Raw genomic sequence first — 25,225 nt, forward strand, 5'->3', positions numbered from 1 at the left:
TGGCGCTAGCTTCTATGCGCGAAAAATTACTAAATGTTGGCAACCAACCGAACCAGACACTTTTTTAGTTAAAGTCTGCACGAACAGAAGTCTTTGTCCTCCCACTTTGCTAGATTGTTCAAACACGAAAAGTATATGTTTTCCTTCTCTTTATATTTTTTATTGAGTTTCCGTGTATGGAACTCAGGATGAAACTATTGTTTCTAAAGCCCTAATCTATCGTTCTAAGGGTGAGCAAGTCAACTTTTCGTCGTTTTTTTTCTATTTTGGGCCACCATTGTCACCCCCATGGATAGTCGACATGGACATCCATAATGTACATCAAGGTATTTTTAACCGTAGTGTGGCCAGCAAAAAAAAACACCCGTAGAAGGCCGGCAGGGTACCCGGGTACCCACGAAATGGAAATGATCATATCTCAGCGATTTTTCCACCGATTTTAAAAGTTTTTGCCTCATTCAACTCAGAAACTAATTATCTATCGAGATCGTATTTGGTTGGACCGGTCCGATCACCATGGGTACCGGAAAATCCGGATTTACGGATCCATGTTTTTATACAATACAATATACGGGATTTACGGTAGGTTAGTAGCAATTTCGGTACCAAGCATCGTAAAATTGCTTTGGCATATTGTATCTGACTGGCCTGGAATCATAAAACGTGTTGACTTTGAAACTGTGATTTCGGAACACGCTTCTCGTGGGGCCATGGTTGACCATAAACACTTTAAGATATCCTAGTCTTAACAATGTGGGTTTCAATATGGTATAAGGACATGCTCCCAAAAATATGGATTTTCCGAAAACCACGGTGATTAGATCGGTCTAACCAAATATTTTCCCGATAGATGATGAGTTTCTGAGTTGAATGAGCTAAAAATTTCCAAAATCTATGAAAAATTGACGGAGATATGATCATTTCAATTTCGTGGGTACCCGAGTACCCTGCCGGCCTTCCACGTAATAAAAAAATGCAGGAGCCCCTCCCCCTGCCCCTCCTTATTTTAAAATTCGGTCAACCCCATTAATAGATGTATATTCACGAGTTCTAAGATCTAACAGAGTTCCAACATCCTAGTTTCAACAACCATTAAAATGTCGAGATTTGAAATTGAAAAAGGTACCCGGGTACCCTGCCGGCCACATAAGTGTTAAGGAGGTACAAGAATATCGGCAATCACAGGATGCGGGGTGAGGTAATCAGCGGGGGCAAGAGGGTGACAGCTGGCGAGCCAGCGAGCTAGCTGGTTTGTTTACGTGATTTCCCCTCAACTCGTTTCTATAGGGATGTTTTTTTTCATTGTTTATTTTTACCATGTACCTTCGTTGTGTGCGGTGGAGGGTTGTGATAACACGACTTCAAATAAGAAGCATTACGCCGTAGTTATCCACCGGTTCCCAAGTGCCATCGAAAAATACCGGAGCTTAGTTTCCGTTTGCGGACGTGGTGACGGCTGGACTCGCCGAAGAATCAAAGGATTCAATGCTGCAGAATCTATCCGTGCGGTTTTTGAACTGACGGAACCGTGCCGGGCCCCAGCCGTACCCCGGTCATCGATTTCTTTCTAACGCTATCTATGGCGTGTTTCTCATTAGCCCGGCCGGGACCCGACCGAGCCCCGGCACAGTGTGATGTGAAACACGCCATAGTAATCGCATGTAAGTAATCGATGACCGGGACACGGTCCCGGCCCGATGTAATGGGAATAGCCCTTTAATCATTTCGTCCATTCCATAATCATGGTTGTATAATTTCAGGTTGAAAATTATTTAATTACGGCCCTTATTATGAGTATACACATCCACACACTCTTTGGCTGATGACAGGAGGCAAGAAAATAAAGTGGAGGGGAAAATGTAGTTTGAAATTTCATGGCATGCTTGTTTATTTTACCAAAACAAACTAACCAGCTGTCTTTATACTATTCCAATATGGCGGACTGAGCAGTTTGGCATATTGGATTACCGAACATCATGCTCAGGACACGGAGGGTGATAAGCAATAAACCTACGTTACGAAGGGGGGAGAGGTGTCAAAAATACAGTTTTCGCGTGCCGTACTTAAGGATGATTCCTTATATAAATCGCACGTGCAATAACAACGTAGTTTAGGTACCTAAAAATCCAAATTTATTTGATATAGACGCTCAATTATCATTACTTAACTATGATTTTTCTACTACTCATTTTTTACGATCTTCCAAACGTAGGAAGAACACGGTGTGGAAATATTAACATCTATTGAACGAAATGAATAAAGTGGATAATAATAACAGCATTTAAAATGGATTTTTAACAAACAATTAGACCTAATAAATCCTGAAAAGTGTATGTAACACGTTGAACTATGCCATGGGCTTCAGAAAAAATCCCTCTCTGGAAAATAAAAGCGCAATGGTTAGTGACAAGTGGTGCCATTAAATTTTTTAATTTTATAAGTTATTTTACCTTCTCTTAAACTGAGCTGATTCCCATCATTTGATCCAGAGGTATTGCCGTTATCCTGAAATATGTAAATCATAATTCAGTATTATTCAGATGAGAGTTCGACTGTATTATTATAGCTGTTTTGATGATCGGCAACGCAGATTTATTTAATTTCTTTGTATTTGTGAATTTTAACTTAAGCTTATTTTTCACAGGCAACGCAGTCATTTTCTCATTTTTTTTAATTTTTCATTTTTTATTAAACAACGAAGCAATATTTTCAAAATCGATTTTCGTACACAGTTAGAGGAAGGATCGAGCTATCTGCTGGATTTTTTTCAGGTGTAAAACTTCAACCAATATTTTGAAAACCATATTTTTTTGGAATTTTACTCAAAAATGGTTTCTTTAAAACTGAAAAACATTTTCCACCTGAAAAAATTCAGGAGATACCTTGATCCTTCCTCTAAGTGTGTACGAAAACCTTTTGAAAATATTGCTTCGTTATTTAATAAAAAATCAAAAACCAAAGAGTGAGGCAATGCTTCCAGTTTCGCCTTAAGTGTTTCCGCTTTGGATATTTGTTCGAAATTATTTTAAACTTACACTATGCTGTGAGAAACTAAAATTTAAAATTGGTTCCTATGCTATTTTTGCGCGCTTTTAGTCTTGTTTTTTTTTTTTTTTTTTTTGGTTTATTTTGGTCAATTCCTTAGTTACAAATTAAAATTCTACGTTTAGATGAAAGTTCAAAGCATCTACATCAATTCTAGCGTCACACGAGTTAACAAAGCAGATGTAATTTATGAAAATTCGCAAAATTTGCACTCTTCTAGTTCGCCCTATTCCTTCCAGAGCAGGTCTCACGAGATCTTCGTAAGAGAGTCGTCTCCATCCATTCAAAATCACTGCAAGCTTCTGCTGTAGGACCGTCCAGGCCGGCGCGACACGAGCACAGGTAGAGAATTTGTGTTGGAGTGTTTCTATCGTCTGGTTCCCACAGTGTGTGCAGTACTCGTCCTCCACTCTCTGCATCACGAAGAGCAGCTTGCGATGTTCGGTTTTGCCGTTTACTAGCAGGTACAGCTGGGTGCGTTGCGTAGATGTTAGTCGTTTATCACCTATGTTTCGCCAGACACGTTTCCAGTTTACAGCTGGGCTATTCCGTTCCACTTTTGGCGGCTCCGTTTGCTGAACGAAGTGCTACATCGGCTGTTTTCCTACTCTCCGCATCGACTAATGTGGCGCTAGCTTCTATGCACGAAAAATCGCTAAAAGTAAATCGCAAAAATATTGTATGGCGAATACCATCTAAAGGCAAATTCTCCAAAGTGGAACACATTATTCGAAAAAATATTTGGTAGTGGTTGTGCACAATAGGGCACTTGCTGGCTTTGTTTAGTGTGCCCAACAGACCCTTTGATTTTGCTGGTAACGCTTTGTAATGAGAATCGCGTTACGAAACGTTTCACAGCAAAATCAAATGGGTCTGTTGGGCACACTAAACAAAGCCAGCAAGTGCCCTATGGTGACCACTATTAAGGCTACCAAATATTTTTTCGGGAAAAGCTTTCTATTTCAAGTAATTTGAGTTTAGATGCATGACGCCATACAAAATTAAATTGATTTACTCCTGCTGATCAACTGTGGCTGCGCGCAAAGCGGGTAGTCCATTCATTTAATTTTGTATGGCGAAATGCATCTTAACTTGAATGGATTACCGGCAGGGAGTGCGTTCAATGCTGGTCAGCAGGAGTAAAAACATTTTATTTTGTATGGCGAAAAGCATCTAAACTCGAATTTCTCGAAATGAAAAGATTTTATCGAAAAAATATTTGGTAGGCACCAAACCGGTCATCATTGTGCACAACCGATACAAAATATTTTTTCGAATAATGTGTTCCACTTCGAGAAATACACCTTTAGATGCTATTCGCCATACAATATTTTTGCGATTTACTTTTAGCGATTTTTCGCGCATAGAAGCTAGCGCCACATTGGTCGATGCGGAGAGTAGGAAAACAGCCAAAGCTTTTAATCCATTACTTGAAATACAAAGCTTTTCCCGAAAAAATATTTGGTAGGCTTAATAGTGGTCACCATTGTGCACAACCACTACCAAATATTTTTTCGAATAATGTGTTCCACTTTGAAGAATTTGCCTTTAGATGGTATTCGCCATACAAAATTTTTGCGATTTACTTTTAGCGATTTTTCGCGCATAGGAGCTAGCGCCACATTGGTCGATGCGGAGAGTAGGAAAACAGCCGATGTAGCTAATTCATTCATTCGTATGAGGTAGTTCTGTGGTTAGTTGAATACACTATTGCCGACAAAATGTAAGCTAAACGAATGAATTAAATGCTTTGGCTGTTTTCCTACTCTCCGCATTGACCAATGTGGCGCTAGCTTCTATGCGCGAAAAATCACTAAAAGTAAATCGCAAAAATATTGTATGGCGATTAGCATCTAATGGCGTATTTCTCGAAGTGGAACACATTATTCGAAAAAATATTTAGAAATTCGAGTTTAGATGCTTTTCGTCATACAAAATAAAATGAATTTACTCCTGCTGATCAACTGTGGGCGCGTGCCAAGCTGGTAGTCCATTGTAAACCCTGTTATTAACCCTACTTACAAATAAACATTATTTCAGCTTCGAGCTAACTCACTGCTAAATACGAGTTTTGCTACGCGGATTGTCCGAGAATAGTTTTTTGACCACAGAAAACTCGAAGATTTTTAACGATGTCCAACCCACCAAGGCAGTCGAAGATCAGGCAAACGCGGTCGAAAACCCGCGCGGCGAAGGAGAGTGCAAATCCCAACCTCCAAGTTGAGACGGATTCACTGGAGGAAAATCACTCGTCCAATGGATTACCCGCTTTGCGCGCAGCCACAGTTGATCAGCAGGAGTAAATCAATTTAATTTTGTATGGCGAAATGCATCTAAACTTGAATTACTTGAAATACAAAGCTTTTCCCGAAAAAATATTTGGTAGGCTTAATAGTGGTCACCATTGTGCACAACCACTACCAAATATTTTTTCGAATAATGTATTCTACTTCGATAAATTTGCCTTTAGATGGTATTCGCCATACAATATGTTTGCGATTTACTTTTAGCGATTTTTCGCGCATAGAAGCTAGCGCCACATTGGTCGATGCGGATAGTAGGGAAACAGCCGATGTAGGTAATTCATTCGTTTGAACCGTCGATCATTGATGTTGATTGAGGCGATAAAATTGAGTGCGGTGTGGTCCAATGCCGAAACTGTGCCCGTTGGTACCACTTCTCTTGCGCCAATGTGAAGCAATCGACGGTTCGGAAAGAAGCCTTTGTGTGTAAACTGTGTGTGCCACCAGCTAGTTCTAGAACAAGTCGCACTACTACGTCTAGCATGCGACAGGCGAGGATGGATTACCTGCAGAGAGTGCGTTCAATGTTGATCAGCAGGAGTAAAATAATTTTATTTTGTATGGCGAAAAGCATCTAAACTCGAATTTCTGATGAGGAACTGGACCGTCTACGGCGTCTGGAGCAAGAATATAGGCAGTATAGGCAAGGTCAGATATTGATGTAGAAAGTAGGGCGTTTGCTAGTCAAGATTCTGTTAGGCCTAGTCAGATACAAAATCCAGTATTGAACCCCTACCTCCCAGTCTCGACTCCCCCTGTAGTCAACAACGTCGCTATTCCTCCCCAATGGATTACCGGCAGGGAGTGCGTTCAATGTTGCTCAACAGGAGTAAAATCATTTTATTTTGTATGGCGAAAAGCATCTAAACTCGAATTTCTCGAAATGAAAAGCTTTTACCGAATAAATATTTGGTAGGCACCAAATCGGTCATCATTGTGCACAACCGCTACCAAATATTTTTTCGAATAATGTGTTTCACTTCGAGAAATACGCCATTAGGTGCTATTCGCCATACAATATTTTTGCGATTTACTTTTAGCGATCTTTCGCGCATAGAAGCTAGCGCCACATTGGTCGATGCGGAGAGTAGGAAAACAGTCAAAGCATTTAATGGATTACCGGCAGGGAGTGCGTTCAATGTTGCTCAACAGGAGTAAAATCATTTTATTTTGTATGGCCAAAAGCATCTAAACTCGAATTTCTCAAAATAAAAAGCTTTTACCGAAAAAATATTTGGTAGGCACCAAACCGGTCATCATTGTGCACAACCGCTACCAAATATTTTTTCGAATAATGTGTTTCACTTCGAGAAATACGCCATTAGGTGCTATTCACCATATTATATTTTTGCGATTTACTTTTAGTGACCTTTCGCGCATAGAAGCTAGTGCCACATTGGTCGATGCGGAGAGTAGGAAAACAGTCAAAGCATTTAATTCATTCATTGGCTCCTACTTCCCAACAATTAGCGGCCCGACAAGTGGTTAATCGTGAATGAATTAACTACATCGGCTGTTTTCCTACTCTCCGCATCGACCAATGTGGCGCTAGCTTCTATGCGCGAAAAATCGCTAAAAGTAAATCGCAAAAATATTGTATGGCGAATAGCATCTAAAGGCAAATTTATCGAAGAGGAATACATTATTCGGAAAAATATTTGGTAGTGGTTGTGCACAATGGTGACTACTATTTAGCCTACCAAATATTTTTTCAGTAAAAGCTTTCTATTTTAAGTAATTCAAGTTTAGATGCTTTTCACCATACAAAATAAAATGGATTTACTCCTGCTGATCAACTGTGGGTGTGCGCCAAGCGGGTAGTCCATTACCTATATTCGCGGGAGATCCGATTGATTGGCCCCTATTTATAAGTAGTTATAACCATTCGACACACGCTTGTGGCTACCCGGATAAAAACTAACCATAGGGTGTATGGTGAAAACCATTTCTGCACCATACAGTGTACCAGCTTCAATAAAGTGTATTGTGATGAAATGGTTCGCTATACTATACATTTACATTGGATTTTTATGTAACAATATATTATACTGTTTTTCTTACGTTTGAACCATTCACTTTTCCGAAACATTATTTTTCCGTGAATTTTTAATTATTTCTGGTGTTCGATTTGAATAGGTCGTATGTTTGCTGTGATTCATATGCAGATTCGACCTATTCAAATCGAACACCAGATTTATTCAGTTTAACATTTTTTCCGTGCTTTGTTTTGTTGATGTTTGTGACTTTTTTGATGCAAAGAAAAGCTTTCATAGGAAAGAGAAAAAAGTGAATAAGTTGAAACATCAATTCAGTAACAAATTTTGAAAACGACGTATAATCAATGGTGTAGCATTGATTATACGTCGTTTTCAAAATTTGTTACTGAATTGAAAATCAATAACATGTTTAAATCAGTGGTAAACCAAATGTCCTATTCTAAGAACTGCAGGTCCAAGCAGGGGTCCAAGAGGTATGGCGGGCTAGGTGTGTAGAGTGCGATGAGAGAAATACGAATGTAGGCCAACCCGGAATGATGCAGGTCAGATTACCGTAAATCAGTGGATGAGTTCAACACTATTATTCTCTCATGTGAACTTGCCTTCGACCACAATCGAATCAAATGCGATTGACAAACTTTATCTTTGACGTAGAGCCATCTTTAACACATGGACTGGACTGAACACTGAAATGACTTTTAATATAGGTTCGTCTGCGGGTTCGCTTTTTAACCTAACTTATACTTGAATCGAACTTGACAGTTTTCTCATGAGTTGTTATGTATTTCCGTGTATTTCAAACTTTAGTCAAACTGGAGCCTCAATATTGCAATAACGGTTAAGCACGCTGTAATGATACTTATGTACCTCGTCACCCACTTCATGCAACTACATTAGTGGTCTAATAATACTTAGCGCGCTCGGCATAGTTCCATCATGCCGCTCAAAGTGTTGCCACAAATAATGCTTAGTTTGCGAAACCCAGTTATCTGGCTGGTGGGGCATGGGAGCCTAAGCTTCAACTGTTAATGCAATCAGAGACTACTCAGACCTCGACTCAGACTTAGACGTGGGCGATCCAATATGAAGGGTTATCCAAAACGCTCTGGAGAATTCCCAAAGCGCATTCTCATAATGCTAGTAAGCCTAAGATGCCATTAACAGGAGGAAAATGACAAGATAATATAACATTATATGGTTTATGTAATGTAAACCAGTACAACATAACAAAAGAGAACCATTCCAAAACCATTTAATTAAATGTATAACCTGTAGTGAAACTACAATTAAAAACGATATATTTACGGTACATTTTATTGTTTGAAACCATATGTGTACCATACAATGTACGGTTTATTAAAACCCACGTATCAGTATTTATAACAATTCATTTACAATATAATGTATGGTTTTGCAAAAAAATATATATGGAGAAAAATATTTTTTTATATTGTTACGATACTTAACCACCCGTATAGTATATTGTGAAAATCTTATTTACAATATACTGTATTGGGTTCTACATTACATTTTATTGTTTTTGTATTTTTATTTTTACAGTGGTGTCTATTGTAAAAATATGGTTTTAAATAGTACTGTTACAATACAATGTTCGGTTTTTCTACTGTATTTTTTATTCGGGTACTCAGACTCTGAAAACTTGCTTTGTCTTCAAAGGTGTCTGAAGGGAAGTGCCAAAGAAGCGGTAAGTAGTTTCTTGCTCCATCCCACAACGGTGCCGCAAGTGGTTTCAACGTTACAACTCCTGTACGGTAGACCGGAGCAAATCGTCCAGAGTTTGATCGCCAAAGTACGTAACACGCCGGCACCGAAGAGTGAAAGGTTGGACACGTTAGTAAGTTTCGGTCTCGTTGTGCAAAACTTATGCGGGCATTTGAAGGCCATAGGATTGGAAAACCATCTTTCGAATCCAGTTCTCCTTAATGAGCTGGTCGAAAAGTTACCAACAGCAGTGAAGTTCAATGAATTAACTACATCGGCTGTTTTCCTACTCTCCGCATCGACCAATGTGGTGCTAGCTTCTATGCGCGAAAAATCGCTAAAAGTAAATCGCAAAAATATTGTATGGCGAATACCATCTAAAGGCAAATTCTTCAAAGTGGAACACATTATTCGAAAAAAATATTTGGTAGCGGTTGTGCACAATGGTGACCACTATTAAGCCTACCAAATATTTTTTCGGGAAAAGCTTTGTATTTCAAGTAATTCAAGTTTAGATGCATTTCGCCATACAAAATTAAATTGATTTACTCCTGCTGATCAACTGTGGCTGCGCGCAAAGCGGGTAGTCCATTGGACCCTTCATCAGAGTCAACTCGTGGTGGTCGATCTGAGTGCGTATGGGGAATATATGGCGAATGTTGTGACAAGCTGCGTGGTATCCTGGAATGGAGTAGCGTCTAAGGTGGCCAAGGATGACCGCTCCAAGGGTAAGGATCGGGCGTACATCAACACACACACACCAAACCGGGGATGACAGGAAGACATCATGAAGTTGTCGAAGAAGATCGCGCCACTTTCGTTACTCAGCAGGAAGGACCCAAGAGCTCGGAGAAACCACTGACATGCCCGTCGTGCAAGAATAGAGGTCATCTGTTGGAAGATTGCGGACTGTTCAAGAGGATTTCTATTGACGATCTTTGGAAGGTGGTAAAGGAGAATAGACTTTGCGGTCGGTGTGCAACCCCATCACCAGTGGGAAGCGATGCGCAAATTGGTCGGCATGGATATTCGTTGCCATTCGTCGCAGTTTGGATCGCACGCGAATGAATGAATGGCGAATGGTAAAGAATGCTGGTGAGCGATCGAAGCGGCTATTATCATAACTAGAAGAGAATTTTTGCATGTAATGCATACATTTTTAGTGTATTGTTGTTGAAATGCTAGATTAGCAAAGAAAATAATAAACATTTTTTGGAAACATCAAAAATTCGTATGCACAATATCACTCACGAATCGCATCACCGCTCGATCGCTTGCGATGCGAATGTGGACGAATGAGTAATTTCCAAGTGTGGCTTCCCACCGTTCGCCGGAGTTTGCTGTCGTCGCTGACAAGCAAGCACGCAAATTAAAGCGACAACCGTTCGCTGCTGACTGTCTTCGCATGTGGAAGCAGATGAAAAGTCGAAATCAGGAACCCTGATCTCATCAGATTACAGCCTTCGTGGTCCTGCTCGCTTGGCCGTTGGTAGTAAGCTACTGCTGCCCGAATGCGTAACTCAAGTTATTGAGACTCTTCAGCTGCTATATGGAAGACCCGAGTTGTTGATATCTACTCTCATCTCTCAGCTGCGTGATACACCGGCACCGAGAGAAGATAATCTCAATGGATTAAATGCTTTGGCTGTTTTCCTACTCTCCGCATCGACCAATGAGGCGCTAGCTTCTATGCGCGAAAAATCGCTAAAAGTAAATCGCAAAAATATTGTATGGCGAATAGCATCTAAAGGCGTATTTCTCGAAGTGGAACACATTATTCGAAAAAATATTTTGTAGCGGTTGTGCACAATGATGACCGGTTTGGTGCCTACCAAATATTTTTTCGATAAAAGCTCTTCATTTCGAGAAATTAGAGTTTAGATGCTTTTCGCCATACAAAATAAAATGTTTTTACTCCTGCTGACCAGCATTGAACGCACTCCCTGCCGGTAATCCATTCGTTGATCGCCTACGGTTTAGCCGTGCAGAACGTGTCCGATCATATGATTGCTGCTGGATTGGAATCGCATCTAAACAATCCATGTCTCCTCCAGGAGCTAATAAACAAACTTCTCACACACTTAAAACTGCAATGGGCTACACGGAAGCAAGAATACAACAATACCACTATCGCCACCTTCAGTAAATACATGTCTGAGTTGGTGAAGTCAGCCAGTATGGTTACGTCCGATATCATACTGGAACAAAATAACGATCGGGATGGTCCACTGCACGAATTCGTGCTGGCCTGCTTTCTCCCACAGGAAATTTGACGTTTGAGCGGTGCCGACACCGTATATATATATATATATATATATATATATATATATATATATATGCTAGCAGCTGCCAACGATGATATGAGACATGTTCCAGTACTATGGACTACCCGCTTTGCGCGCAGCCACAGTTGATCAGCAGGAGTAAATCAATTTAATTTTGTATGGCGAAATGCATCTAAACTTGAATTACTTGAAATACAAAGCTTTTTCCGAAGCAATATTTGGTAGGCTTAATAGTGGTCACCATTGTGCACAACCACTACCAAATATTTTTTCGAATAATGTGTTCCACTTTGAAGAATTTGCCTTTAGATGGTATTCGCTATACAATATTTTTGCGATTTACTTTTAGCGATTTTTCGCGCATAGAAGCTAGCGCCACATTGGTCGATGTGGAGATTAGGAAAACAGCCGATGTAGTTAATTCATTGCCATAAATATTTCAGCAACTAAATTCAAATCCTCCATTTCAAATTCATTTCACTCCCCCAACTCAAAAAGTCCAAAAAGTGATTTTTTTTTTCAAAAAAAAAAAAATGTTCAGATAACACCAGATCTGGACGTTTCATGCACTTTTAAGGCATTTGGCATAAAAAAAAAAAATCGATTTCGAAATTTTCATGTATCCCTATACATGGATATTTTTCGTGTTTCAAAACAGCCAAACTTTGACCGCTTTGGGCTGGGCTAGCACTTAGCGAAGTCCGATTGAGCTGAAATTTTGCATGGAGACTTGTTTTGAGGAGACGAAACTTTTGAACACTACCCGTTTTTGAAATTCGATGGTCAAATTTTTCCCATACATTCCATTGGCACCCCAATGTATAGTCAGATTTGATCGTTTTTGATCGATGATCTATCGGAAACCTACAATATCAATGTTGAATTGATGTAAATTGGATATGGATTTGTGACGCGATTTCGGCATTTCCCAAAATTTTTAACGTACCTCCTGATAAATATCTGCATTGTGGATAAAGTTGAAAACAGAGCTCCGTGGTGATCGAGGCCAAAATGCCGGAGGTGGAGACCGCACCATGTGTTCGTGGACTTGTGGTAAAGACAGTGGATCTGCTTCTGAGTTTGGGTCCTGAAGGTCCTGAAATTTTGTTGATTTTGAAAGTATTGATGGTACGTTTTGTGAAAATCATAACATTTTATACATTGACTTGCGGATACGTGTCTTTACAATAAAATTAGCAAAACGCGTAAAGGAAAAACAGGGCGACAAAAAAAATGACACCGTTTCTTTCATTATGTCTACTTGCAAGTGTGGATAAATTGTCTAGTAAAACAAAAAAATATGCGAAAATGTATAAACAAAATAGGGAGTAAATACCTGTGTCATCAATATAAGAATAGCGTCATCGGATTCCGTGTCATCCGCATAATCCAACACACTTTCTCTGCTTGCTAAAACTTTTTGTATGAATGGATTGTCATTTCGAGATAGTCTGTAAAACATGAAAAGTTTATTGAGTTTCGTAAAAGTAAATCTTGAAGTAGTAGGGCAAATAGGTATAATGCGCCCCAACGCATCAACGTTAACATCAAGGATCGATTGCCCGGTTTTGCTGACCAATATCCAACTGCATGTGCAAAGTAGAGCTCTACGAAACTACCGGTTTTTGGAAATGGACTACCCGCTTTGCGCGCAGCTACAGTTGATCGGCAGGAGTAAATCAATTTAATTTTGTATGGCGAAATGCATCTAAACTCGAATTACTTGAAATAGAAAGCTTTTCCCGAAAAAATATTTGGTAGCATTAATAGAGGTCACCATTGTGCACAACCACTACAAAATATTTTTTCGAATAATGTGTTGAACTTTGAAGAATTTTCCTTTAGATAGTATTCGCCATACAATATGGCGAATACAATCTAAAGGCACATTTCTCAAAGTGGAACACATTATTCGAAAAAATATTTGGTAGTGGTTGTGCACAATGGTGACCACTATTAAGGCTACCAAATATTTTTTTCGGGAAAAGCTTTCTATTTCAAGTAATTCGAGTTTAGATGCATTTCGCCATACAAAATTAAATTGATTTACTCCTGCTGAATAACTGTGGCTGCGCGCAAAGCGGGTAGTCCATTCATAGCGGCCGTTTTTGCTTTTCGCCATACAAAATTAAATGGATTTACTCCTGCTGATCAACTGTGGGCGTGCGCCAAGCGGGTAGTCCATGGACTACCCGCTTTGCGCGCAGCCACAGTTGATCAGCAGGAGTAAATCAATTTAATTTTGTATAGCGAAATGCATCTAAACTTGAATTCCTTGAAATACAAAGCTTTTCCCGAAAAAATATTTGGTAGGCCTAATAGTGGTCACCCTTGTGCACAACCACTACCAAATATTTTTTCGAATAATGTGTTCCACTTTGAAGAATTTGCCTTTAGATGGTATTCGCCATACAAAATTCTTGCGATTTACTTTTAGCGATATTTCGCGCATAGAAGCTAGCGCCACATTGGTCGATGCGGAGAGTAGGAAAACAGCCGATGTAGTTAATTCATTAACTACATCGGCTGTTTCCCTACTCTCCGCATCGACCAATGTGGCGCTAGCTTCTATGCGCGAAAAATCGCTAAAAGTAAATCGCAAAAATATTGTATGGCGAATAGCATCTAAAGGCAAATTTATCAAAGTGAAACACATTATTCGAAAAAATATTTGGTAGTGGTCGTGCACAATGGTGACAACTATTAAGCCTACCAAATATTTTTTCGGGAAAAGCTTTGTATTTCAAGTAATTCAAGTTTAGATGCTTTTCACCATACTAAATAAAATGGATTTACTCCTGCTGATCAACTGTGGGTGTGCGCCAAGCGGGTAGTCCATTAATGGAGTACCCGCTTTCCACTTTGAAGAATTTGCCTTTAGATGCTATTCGCCATACAATATTTTTGCGATTTACTTTTAGCGATTTTTCGCGCATAGAAGCTAGCGCCACATTGGTCGATGCGGAGAGTAGGAAAACAGCCGATGTAGTTAATTCATTCGTCATAATGGTGCCTGTTAAATGAGTGATTGTTAGTTGGGAACAAGGTATTGCAAGTCAGTGTTGTAAAATTGCATGTCATTCACCAATCAGCAAATTCAAACACTACAAAAACCCTGCAAAATTCCGCCGTACTGAAAAAAAAATAGCAGATGTCGAGTTAAAGACGGGTCGCTTTGCGGGCAGCCACAGTTGATCAGCAGGAGTAAATCATTGGACTACCCGCTTGGCGCGCAGCCACAGTTGATCCGCAGGAGTAAATCAATTTAATTTTGTGTGGCGAAATGCATCTAAACTTGAATTACTTGAAATATAAAGCTTTTCCCGAAAAAAATATTTGGTAGCCTTAATAGTGGTCACCATTGTGCACAACCACTACCAAATATTTTTGCGAATAATGTGTTCCACTTTGAGAAATTTGCCTTTAGATTGTATTCGCCATACAATATTTTTGCGATTTACTTTTAGCGATTTTCGCGCATAGCGCCACATTGGTCGCATCGCTGCATCGGAGAGTAGGAAAACAGCCGATGTAGTTAATGGACTACCCGCTTTGCGCGCAACCCCAGTTGATCAGCAGGAGTTAATCAATTTAATTTTGTATGGCGAAATGCATCTAAACTTGAATTACTTGAAATACAAGGCTTTTCCCGAAAAAATATTTGGTAGGCTTAATAGTGGTCACCATTGTGCACAACCACTACCAAATATTTTTTTTGAATAATGTGTTCCACTTTGAAGAATTTGCCTTTAGATGGTATTCGCCATACAATATTTTTGCGATTTACTTTTAGCGATTTTTCGCGCATAGAAGCTAGCGCCACATTGGTCGATGCGGAGAGTAGGAAAACAGCCGATGTAGTTAATTCATTTTTATCGAATATTGGACCACTGTTTGATCACTGTTGATCGAAGGCATATTGAAATGCTACAGCGAGCAAATAAAGCGGCGAGAGCATGAGATAAGCTGTCAGTACATAGGATCAAATATTTGTAAAAAAAACAATGCTCAAACATCTTGTTTGGCTCGATCGACCCTGTACACCCGAAGTTCCCAAACTTTTTTGCTATCGCGGCGCACCAAAGTTTTTAACAAATTTTTTTTTTAAATTTTGGGCAACTTTCACTTTACAGTGTGTAGGACAAAATCGTGAAACACTTCAATATCATGTTTTCAGAAATCAATATTTGGAAAACTAACTATTTTTTTACTTTTTTTTTCTCAAAGATAGTTGTATTTAAAAAGATAGTAATACTTTTTCGAATAATGTGTTCCACTTTGAAGAATTTGCCTTTAAATGGTATTCGCGATTTTTGCGATTTACTTTTAGCGATTTTTCGCGCATAGAAGCTAGCGCCACATTGGTCGATGCGGAGAGTAGGAAAACAGCCGATGTAGTTAATTCATTGATATGCTTAAAAAAGGATACCAAAAATCCTATAGAACAATCGAAGAGTCAGGAAAGATTTAAAAAATGTGAGCGACACTAGTTTTACTAATAGAAAAAAAATAAAGGTGTTCAGTGAAGAGAATGAATGAATTAACTACATCGGCTGTTTTCCTACTCTCCGCATCGACCAATGTGGCGCTAGCTTCTATGCGCGAAAAATCGCTAAAAGTAAATCGCAAAAATATTGTATGACGAATACCATCTAAAGGCAAATTCTTCAAAGTGGAACACATTATTCAAAAAAAATATTTGGTAGTGGTTGTGCACAATGATGATCACTATAAAGCCTACCAAATATTTTTTCGGGAAAAGCTTTGTATTTCATCTAATTTAAGTTTAGATGCATTTCGCCATACAAAATTGAATGGATTTACTCCTGCTGATCAACTGTGGGTGTGCGCCAAGCGGGTAGTCCATTAATGGACTACCCGCTTTGCACGCAATAAGTTAGCAGGTTCGGAATTTTGTGTGAAATTGATTTTTGTTTTCACAACGTAAAAATGTTTCTGAGTACCATGGTGAGTTCGTCTCGTCTCACCTTAAGTTCGCTAGTAATGCAGTGAAGTTTGAGCGATGCTCATTCTTCGGTTTTCTTCCAAATCCACAATATCTCAATTTCGGGATTAGGTTTGATGAAATACCGGCGGAATCATGAATCCAATTAGTGTTTGAAAAGTGCGAGACATTCAGTTTTTGGAAGTGGAAGATGTGAAACAAATCATATGTGATGGTGAAGAATAAACCCCTGTCTAGTGATAAGCGATACGACAAACACCAGTCAAACCGCCACGCTTTTTGGTCGTTACTCCCGGTGACAGGTATCGGTTCCCGGGACACATAGGAGAAGACATGAAGCAAATATAACACTAGTTCAAGCATGTTGACTGTATGGACAACGCCTGGAACCCGGGATGCCGAGTTGGTTGTGTGGAGGACCGATGGCATGAAACTGCTGCTATTTCCACTTTGCACCTTCCGACTGGGTGACGGGATGGACGGGATTGTGCCAATTCTGTTGATGGAACTGAATACGTCTGAGAAGAGGAGTCCAACCTAGCGTCCAACCACGTCCAACATTTCCTGACAATTCGGTGAGATCTTTCCTTGGAGCATTGTTTCCGCATTTTTTTTTTGAATATTGAGGTTAATTCCTTAATGATGCATAACTTAATCATACTCAATTACAGAACATTCCCGTACCAAAACCCCAACTCCTTTCTATTTACGAGAGCGTCGGTGAGTCGCTGGCATCTCGATAAATAGATATCATCCTATCCCTACCATCCCTTCCAATCCACATAACGTGCTTCTTCTCGTTTCAGAGAGCGAGCAATGGCGCTTCAGCCTAGGCTTGTTAGCCAGGACACAGTGTAAATGCCTGTGCCCCATCCCTGAAGCAAAAAGGCCCATGGTGTGACAAAATCTTTTAGCTACGTCACTCCCAACGTTGGTGTTTGAATATACTCAAACACCTACACTCACACCAATACATCTACATGATATACACAAATACACTTACTCAATTTGAATCTTGTCGCATCACTTGCTTATAGTGGATCCCAAATCAACCCATTCCAAATTTCCAATTTCTTGCCACCTATGTGGGGTCGGTGAGTCGCTGACTTCTTGTGAAGTAGGTGTCATATCATCACATGCTTTCCTATCCTCGTAACGGAGAAGATGGGCGTGGCCAGCAATGGAGGTTTTCATGTCTTTTTTACTTCAACCTCTGATTGGATTGCTGTTTCTTCCCAAATAGCATTCCATAAGCAGTTGGAATAGGAGTATTAAAGTTTAAACATGAAAACTTTCAGTATGCAATCTACGAATGGACTACCCGCTTGGCGCACACCCACAGTTGATCAGCAGGAGTAAATCCATTTTATTTTGTATGGTGAAAAGCATCTAAACTTGAATTACTTGAAATAGAAAGCTCTTACTGAAAAAATATTTGGTAGGCTTAATAGTAGTCACCATTGTGCACAACCACTACCAAATATTTTTTCGAATAATGTATTCCACTTCGATAAATTTGCCTTTAGATGCTATTCGCCATACAATATTTTTGCGAATTACTTTTAGCGATTTTTCGCGCATAGAAGCTAGCGCCACATTGGTCGATGCGGAGAGTAGGAAAACAGCCGATGTAGTTAATTCATTACTCCGTTACCACGCAACGCAACGCAACGCAACGCAAAAGCTTTCTATTTCAAGTAATTCAAGTTTAGATGCTTTTCACCATACAAAATAAAATGGATTTACTTCTGCTGATCAACTGTGGGTGTGCGCCAAGCGGGTAGTCCATTATTACTAACCCAAAGCCGAAACTGTTCGATGATAGTGCTTCACCAGAGTTGCAGTGTTTACCGACTCGAAGTTACCGTTCGAATATCGCAATGCAATGCTTAAAAATCTCTAAACTCGTGGTGTACGATGTTAATCCCATTATTTTCAAGTTGGGATAAACTTATGTCGCATGGGTTGTTTTGTCGCAACAAATACAGGTTGCGACATTGTCATTATTGTTGCGCGATGGTTGAATTTTGATTCACTGGTTTCGTCACAAAAGCCAAAATCCTGTGGCGCACCTGGGAAAGGTTCACGGCGCACCAGGGCGCCGCGGCGCACAGTTTGGGAAGCACTGTGCTATGTCGATCACGTCTTTTTCTCTGTGGGATGTTGTAAATAAACAGCTGTTTCACCCGGAGAAACAGGACAGGGCTGGGGCACCATCGACCGAAGAACTATTTGACTGTGTCAATAAACTCAAGGATATTCACGCTCACTACACAGCTCTATTGGCTTCGTGGGAGAAAAGGGCCAACTACATCCTGGTACAACCCGGTGATCAAAGAGAGAAGTTTATGTACGAAGCTCCTCCGGATCAGAGAAAATAGGTACACTGAAAAATAATTTAACCCAGGGAATACGTTTAAAAAAACTCAAATTTGGCTAAACAGCTTTTAGTTTTTACTCAGCATTGGGTTGTTTTCCCCCTCGCCCCACACGAATGTTGTCAAAAACGAAAAGAGAAGCACCAACACATGCGTGCTGCTCCGTGGAAGAAGCCAAATTCGGGTTATCTTGACTAAACCCAAATTTGCCCCCTCCGCTGGGTGGAAATAACTTACCACTGGGTGAAAATTTTTGCCGCGATCAAGTGATAACTACTTAGTGACCACTATCGTTGTATGACGCAAATTTGAGCAATGAATTAACTACATCGGCTGTTTTCCTACTCTCCGCATCGACCAATGTGGCGCTAGCTTCTATGCGCGAAAAATCGCTAAAAGTAAATCGCAAAAATATTGTATGGCGAATACCATCTAAAGGCAAATTTATCGAAGTGGAATACATTAGTCGAAAAAATATTTGGTAGTGGTTGTGCATAATGGTGACTACTATTATGCCTACCAAATATTTTTTCAGTAAAAGCTTTCTATTTCAAGTAATTCAAGTTTAGATGCTTTTCACCATACAAAAAAAAAATGGATTTACTCCTGCTGATCAACTGTGGGTGTGGGCCAAGCGGGTAGTCCATTCCACGGAGATGCGGGATTGCGTCAAAAGAACTTAAGGACAAGGTATTTGGAGTACATTGCTCAAAATTTCTAGAGCACCGTTGAACGGATTTGGAATAAAATGCATCACGCTGTTGACAACCACTGAACAATGAATTAAATGCTTTGGCTGTTTTCCTACTCTCCGCATTGACCAATGTGGCGCTAGCTTCTATGCGCGAAAAATCGCTAAAAGTAAATCGCAAAAATATTGTATAGCGAATAGCATCTAAAGGAGTATTTCTCGAAGTGTAACACATTATTCGAAAAAATATTTGGTAGCGATTGTGCACAATGATGACCAGTTTGGTGCCTACCAAATATTTTTTGGTTCACCATTGTGCACAACCACTACCAAATATTTTTTCGAATAATGTGTTCCACTTTGAAGAATTTGCCTTTAGATGGTATTCGCCATACAATATTTTTGCGATTTACTTTTAGCGATTTTTCGCGCATAGAAACTAGCGCCACATTGGTCGATGCGGAGAGTAGGAAAACAGCCGATGTAGTTAATTCATTATTCGAAAAAATATTTGGTAGTGGTTGTGCACAATGGTGACCACTATTAAGGCTACCAAATATTTTTTCGGGAAAAGCTTTGTATTTCAAGTAATTCGAAATTAGATGCATTTCGCCACACAAAATTAAATTGATTTACTCCTGCTGATCAACTGTGACTGCGCGCAAAGCGGGTAGTCCATTAAATGCTTTGGCTGTTTTCCTACTCTCCGCATTGACCAATGTGGCGCTAGCTTCTATGCGCGAAAAAGCGCTAAAAGTAAATCGCAAAAATATTGTATGGCGAATAGCATCTAAAGGCAAATTTATCGAAGTGGAATACATTGTTTGACAAAATATTTGGTAGTGGTTGTGCACAATGGTGACTGCTATTAAGCCTACCAAATATTTTTTTCTGTAAAAGCTTTCTATTTCAAGTAATGGACTACCCGCTTGGCGCACACCCACAGTTGATCAGCAGGAGTAAATCCATTTTATTTTGTATGGTGAAAAGCATCTAAACTTGAATTACTTGAAGTACAAAGCTTTTACTGAAAAATTTTTTGGTAAGCTTAATAGTAGTCACCATCGTGCACAACCACTACCAAATATTTTTTCGAATAATGTATTCCACTTCGATAAATTTGCCTTTAGATGCTATTCGCCATACAATATTTTTGCGATTTACTTTTAGCGATTTTTCGCGCATAGAAGCTAGCGCCTTATTGGTCGATGCGGAGAGTAGGAAAACAGCCGATGTAATTAACTCATTCAAGTTTAGGTGCTTTTCACCATACAAAATAAAATGGATTTACTCCTGCTGATCAACTGTGGGTGTGCGCCAAACGGGTAGTCCATTCTGAAACTTCAAAATTTCACCAAATTTTCACACGTTTTGCTTCTTGGTTCATGCTGTTGTGATGTTTTTGTCTTATGAAAATTATTTTGACATGAGTTTTATTTTTCATGGTTAATATAATAGGTAAAATTTTCTCTAAACTACGGAAGCTATCTGTAAGCAAGAATGAATGCTATTAATCTTGTATTAATAATTCAGCATGTAAATATACAGGAATATACTTTTTTGAGGATTTTTTTTTTGAGTTTTGGTCGACTAATGCAAAGAAACGCATATGTTGTGAAGATTATGAAGGTTTATTTGATATTATTTGAACTCAGAATACTCTCACGTTTGTGTATCGCAATGATCACCTCCATCTGCTTGTACTAAAGCTTGCTGGAGGTATATTCTATCATATATACATTGATAGTTAATTATTTAACTACATCGGCTGTTTTCCTACTCTTCGCATCGACCAATGTGGCGCTAGCTTCTATGCGCGAAAAATCGCTACTCCTGCTGATCAACTGTGGGTGTGCGCCAAGCGGGTAGTCCATTGGTGAAATTTTGAAGTTGAAGAATTAATGAATGGACTACCCGCTTTGCGCGCAGCCACAGTTGATCAGCAGGAGTTAATTAATTTAATTTTGTATGGCGAAATGCATCTAAACTTGAATTACTTGAAATACAATGCTTTTCCCGAAAAAATATTTGGTAGGCTTAATAGTGGTCACCATCGTGCACAACCACTACCAAATATTTTTTCGAATAATGTATTCCACTTCGATAAATTTGCCTTTAGATGCTATTCGCCACACAATATTTTTGCGATTTACTTTTAGCGATTTTTCGCGCATAGAAGCTAGCGCCACATTGGTCGATACGGAGAGTAGGAAAACAGCCGATTCAGTTAATTGAAGAGAATGAATGAATTAACTACTTCGGCTGTTTTCCTACTCTTCGCATCGACCAATGTGGCGCTAGCTTCTATGCGCGAAAAATCGCTAAAAGTATATCGCAAAAATATTGTATGTATTGTACCATCTAAAGGCAAATTTATCGAAGTGGCAAATTTATTCGAAAAAAAAAATTGGTAGTGGTTGTGCACAATGGTGACCACTATTAAGCCTACCAAATATTTTTTCGGGAAACGCTTTGTATTTCAAGTAATTCAAGTTCAGATGCATTTCGCCATACAATATTAAATGGATTTACTCCTGCTGATCAACTGTGGCTGCGCGCAAAGCGGGTAGTCCATTGAAAGTGGATCTTTTTTCTGACACCCAATTTTTGAGCAATTTTCCCAATCTTATCTGAGTTCGCTTTATTCCTCAAGAACCAAATATTTTTCAACACAGATTATTAAAACAATGTAAAATATATGTAGTGCATTCATTGAAAGATATATTTTATCATTTTTGCATGTATTTTTCATTAGAAACTGAAACCAATATATGGAGGATCTTTTTTTTGCAAACAAATTTTTGTCAAAAAAAAAATATTTGAAGTTGTGAACTTTGACTGAAATTTGGTTTACATGGGGATAGGCCGAACGAGAGAAATATTACAACGAAGCATGTCAATACCCTATAAACACAAAAATAAGAAACAAAACAGCTATAGCACTTCATTCCTTTTATTTGAGTAGGATCAAAATAGGAGCTTATATGCGGAGTAAGGAAACCGATACCCTATGAAAGTGAGATTTGAGAATTTGAGTTTTTATCAACACTTTTGTTTCATAGTAACATTTACCTTAATCTCACAGCTTCCATATCTTCCGATGCAAATCTATCCTGTGCGGGTGTCAAACTCAGAGTCGATGCTGAAGGTGTTTTCTTCCTTTTACATTTGTGATTACAGCTGTATGTCGATACTGTTAAAATATATTAAAAGATATGTTAAGTTACTAATATACGTAATAACCCGTAACGTGGGTAGATCACCTTAGAATGGTGAGTTGCGGTGGAGGATCTACCAAATCAAATTTTGATCTTGATATTTACCGTATTTATGAATATTCCACGATCAAAGTTTGATGCACTTTTTTGTGTTTTGTAGTTTATTTTGGTTCAATGTACTGCTAATTAACATTTTATTTCAGCAGGATTCAGGTAAATTTATCGTATGATATAAAAAATATTGTAAAAATGTGTAACTGTGGCGAGCATATCACTAATATGTAGCTTATTTGACGTACAATGTTAATATTATATTATATTTCAGATTATCAACCGAAGAATCTAGTAATTCAACCAAATGCCATCAAGATGACGAGGAAACCAGGATGATTCGGACAGACAACTGATTCTAAGAAGTCCAACTACGGTGCGCCTGAACGTTGACCAAGCGTATTCGTTGGAGTTTACCCTTCCACTAACAACACCCAAATTCCCGTGACACCTACGCCTGAGAGATCATAGAGTTGTCTACATTTTTCATAGGTGTCCAAAACTAACCATCCTTTCCCACTCCTCAGCAGTCGCAAGGACGTGGCCAGGACAGCGCTCGACCATTGGAGGATTGCGTCAGTCTTGACTAATACCCCGGACAGACATGTGATACGAGTGTGGTTCCTGTACAACGGTACGCAGTGTCAAGAAAATTTTAACAAGACTGACTTGAACTGAGAGAGTTTTCAGTATGGCAGCTGTTTTCCTACTCTCCGCATCGACCAATGTGGCGCTAGCTTCTATGCGCGAAAAATCGCTAAAAGTAAATCGCAAAAATATTGTATGGCGAATACCATCTAAAGGCAAATTCTTCAAAGTGGAACACATTATTGGAAAAAATATTTGGTAGTGGTTGTGCACAATGGTGACCACTATTAAGCCTACCAAATATTTTTTCGGGAAAAGCCTTGTATTTCAAGTAATTCAAGTTTAGATGCATTTCGCCATACAAAATTAAATTGATTAACTCCTGCTGATCAACTGGGGTTGCGCGCAAAGCGGGTAGTCCATTAACTACACCGGCTGTTTTCCTACTCTCCGCATCGACCAATGTGGCGCTAGCTTCTATGCGCGAAAAATCGCTAAAAGTAAATCGCAAAAATATTGTATGGCGATTACTATCTAAAGGCAAATTCTTCAAAGTGGAACACATTATTCGAAAAAATATTGTGGATTTGGAAGAAAACCGAAGAATGAGCATCGCTCAAACTTTACTGCATTACTAGCGAACTTAAGGTGAGACGAGACGAACTCACCATGGTACTCAGAAACATTTTTACGTTGTGAAAACAAAAATCAATTTCACACAAAATTCCGAACTTGCTAACTTATTGTACCCGTGCGCTTACTGTTTTTAGTAAATGAATACTTTTCAGTTTGCGTTTTCGCAAAAAAAAGCCGATTGACATTACCGAAACAATGGTTCCTATAAATAGCGGCTAGCATACCGTTTCACCTTAACCACCAATACCACAGGCTCACTCACGCAAAATTTGGCGCGCTCGCACTGACAGCCGTCCAGTTGGGATAAAGTCGTGATTGTCGACACGGCGTCGGACTGAAAACGAAAATATCAGGGATGCATGTCGGGTCGGATGAGGAATGACAGAAAGTTCGCTGAAAACTTCGCTTCGCTAGTCCAACTGGCGAACTCCGATTTGGTGCCGCGAGGTCAATATTTGGTAGTGGTTGTGCACAATGGTGACCACTATTAAGGCTACCAAATATTTTTTTCGGGAAAGGTTTCTATTTCAAGTAATTCGAGTTTAGATGCATTTCGCCATACAAAATTAAATTGATTAACTCCTGCTGATCAACTGTCGCTGCGCGCAAAGCGGGTAGTCCATTGATTTACTCCAGAGAAGTTGTTATAGAGAAGCGCGAAGAGGTTATGTTTATTTACATCACGCCCAATAACAATCAATTTTTGCGGTGAACAAAATTATATTTTCGCGTGCGTGTTAGTTTGATCTGCCCATTAGATGTCAAGCATACAAGTGACGTCATGCTTTGCACTAACACACTTTCATGTGCTTTCTTGTTGCGCTTTGTTTCCCATGTTTTTCTATTTCCTTGAATTTGCTCAATTGGGACCGCGTTTGACGGTTCAATGAATGAATTAACTACATCGGCTATTTTCCTACTCTCCGCATCGACCAATGTGGCGCTAGCTTCTATGCGCGAAAAATCGCTAAAAGTAAATCGCAAAAATATTGTATGGCGAATACCATCTAAAGGCAAATTCTTCAAAGTGGAACACATTATTCGAAAAAAATATTTGGTAGTGGTTGTGCACAATGGTGACCACTATTAAGCTTACCAAATATTTTTTCGGGAAAAGCTTTGTATTTCAAGTAATATAAGTTTAGATGCATTTCGCCATACAAAATTAAATTGATTTACTCCTGCTGATCAACTGTGGCTACGCGCAAAGCGGGTAGTCCATTAACTACATCGGCTGTTTTCCTACTCTCCGCATCGACCAATGTGGCACTAGCTTCTATGCGCGAAAAATCGCTAAAAGTAAATCGCAAAAATATTGTATGGCGAATACCATCTAAAGGCAAAT

At 39.3% G+C, this 25,225-nt stretch overlaps 1 protein-coding gene across 8 annotated transcripts in view; it reads right to left on the reverse strand.

Moving 5' to 3' along the window:
* Positions 1 to 2,109: 2,109 nt before the first annotated feature.
* Positions 2,110 to 25,225, reverse strand: part of LOC109405537 (uncharacterized) — a 65,256-nt gene continuing 42,140 nt past the window's right edge. For all 8 annotated transcript variants that reach the window (XM_029856492.2, XM_029856495.2, XM_029856488.2 and 5 more), the window contains 5 exons: positions 22,460 to 22,580; positions 12,689 to 12,803; positions 12,299 to 12,448; positions 2,451 to 2,505; positions 2,110 to 2,378 (listed from right to left, as the gene is read on the reverse strand). In XM_029856492.2, coding sequence (XP_029712352.1) covers positions 2,362 to 2,378; positions 2,451 to 2,505; positions 12,299 to 12,448; positions 12,689 to 12,803; positions 22,460 to 22,580 — 458 coding nt within the window. In that variant the 3' untranslated portion in view covers positions 2,110 to 2,361. The remainder of the gene's footprint in view (positions 2,379 to 2,450; positions 2,506 to 12,298; positions 12,449 to 12,688; positions 12,804 to 22,459; positions 22,581 to 25,225) is intronic.

The sequence above is a fragment of the Aedes albopictus genome, chromosome 1, assembly GCF_035046485.1.
Source record: "Aedes albopictus strain Foshan chromosome 1, AalbF5, whole genome shotgun sequence".
In the NCBI taxonomy this organism is placed as follows: Eukaryota; Metazoa; Arthropoda; class Insecta; order Diptera; family Culicidae; genus Aedes; species Aedes albopictus.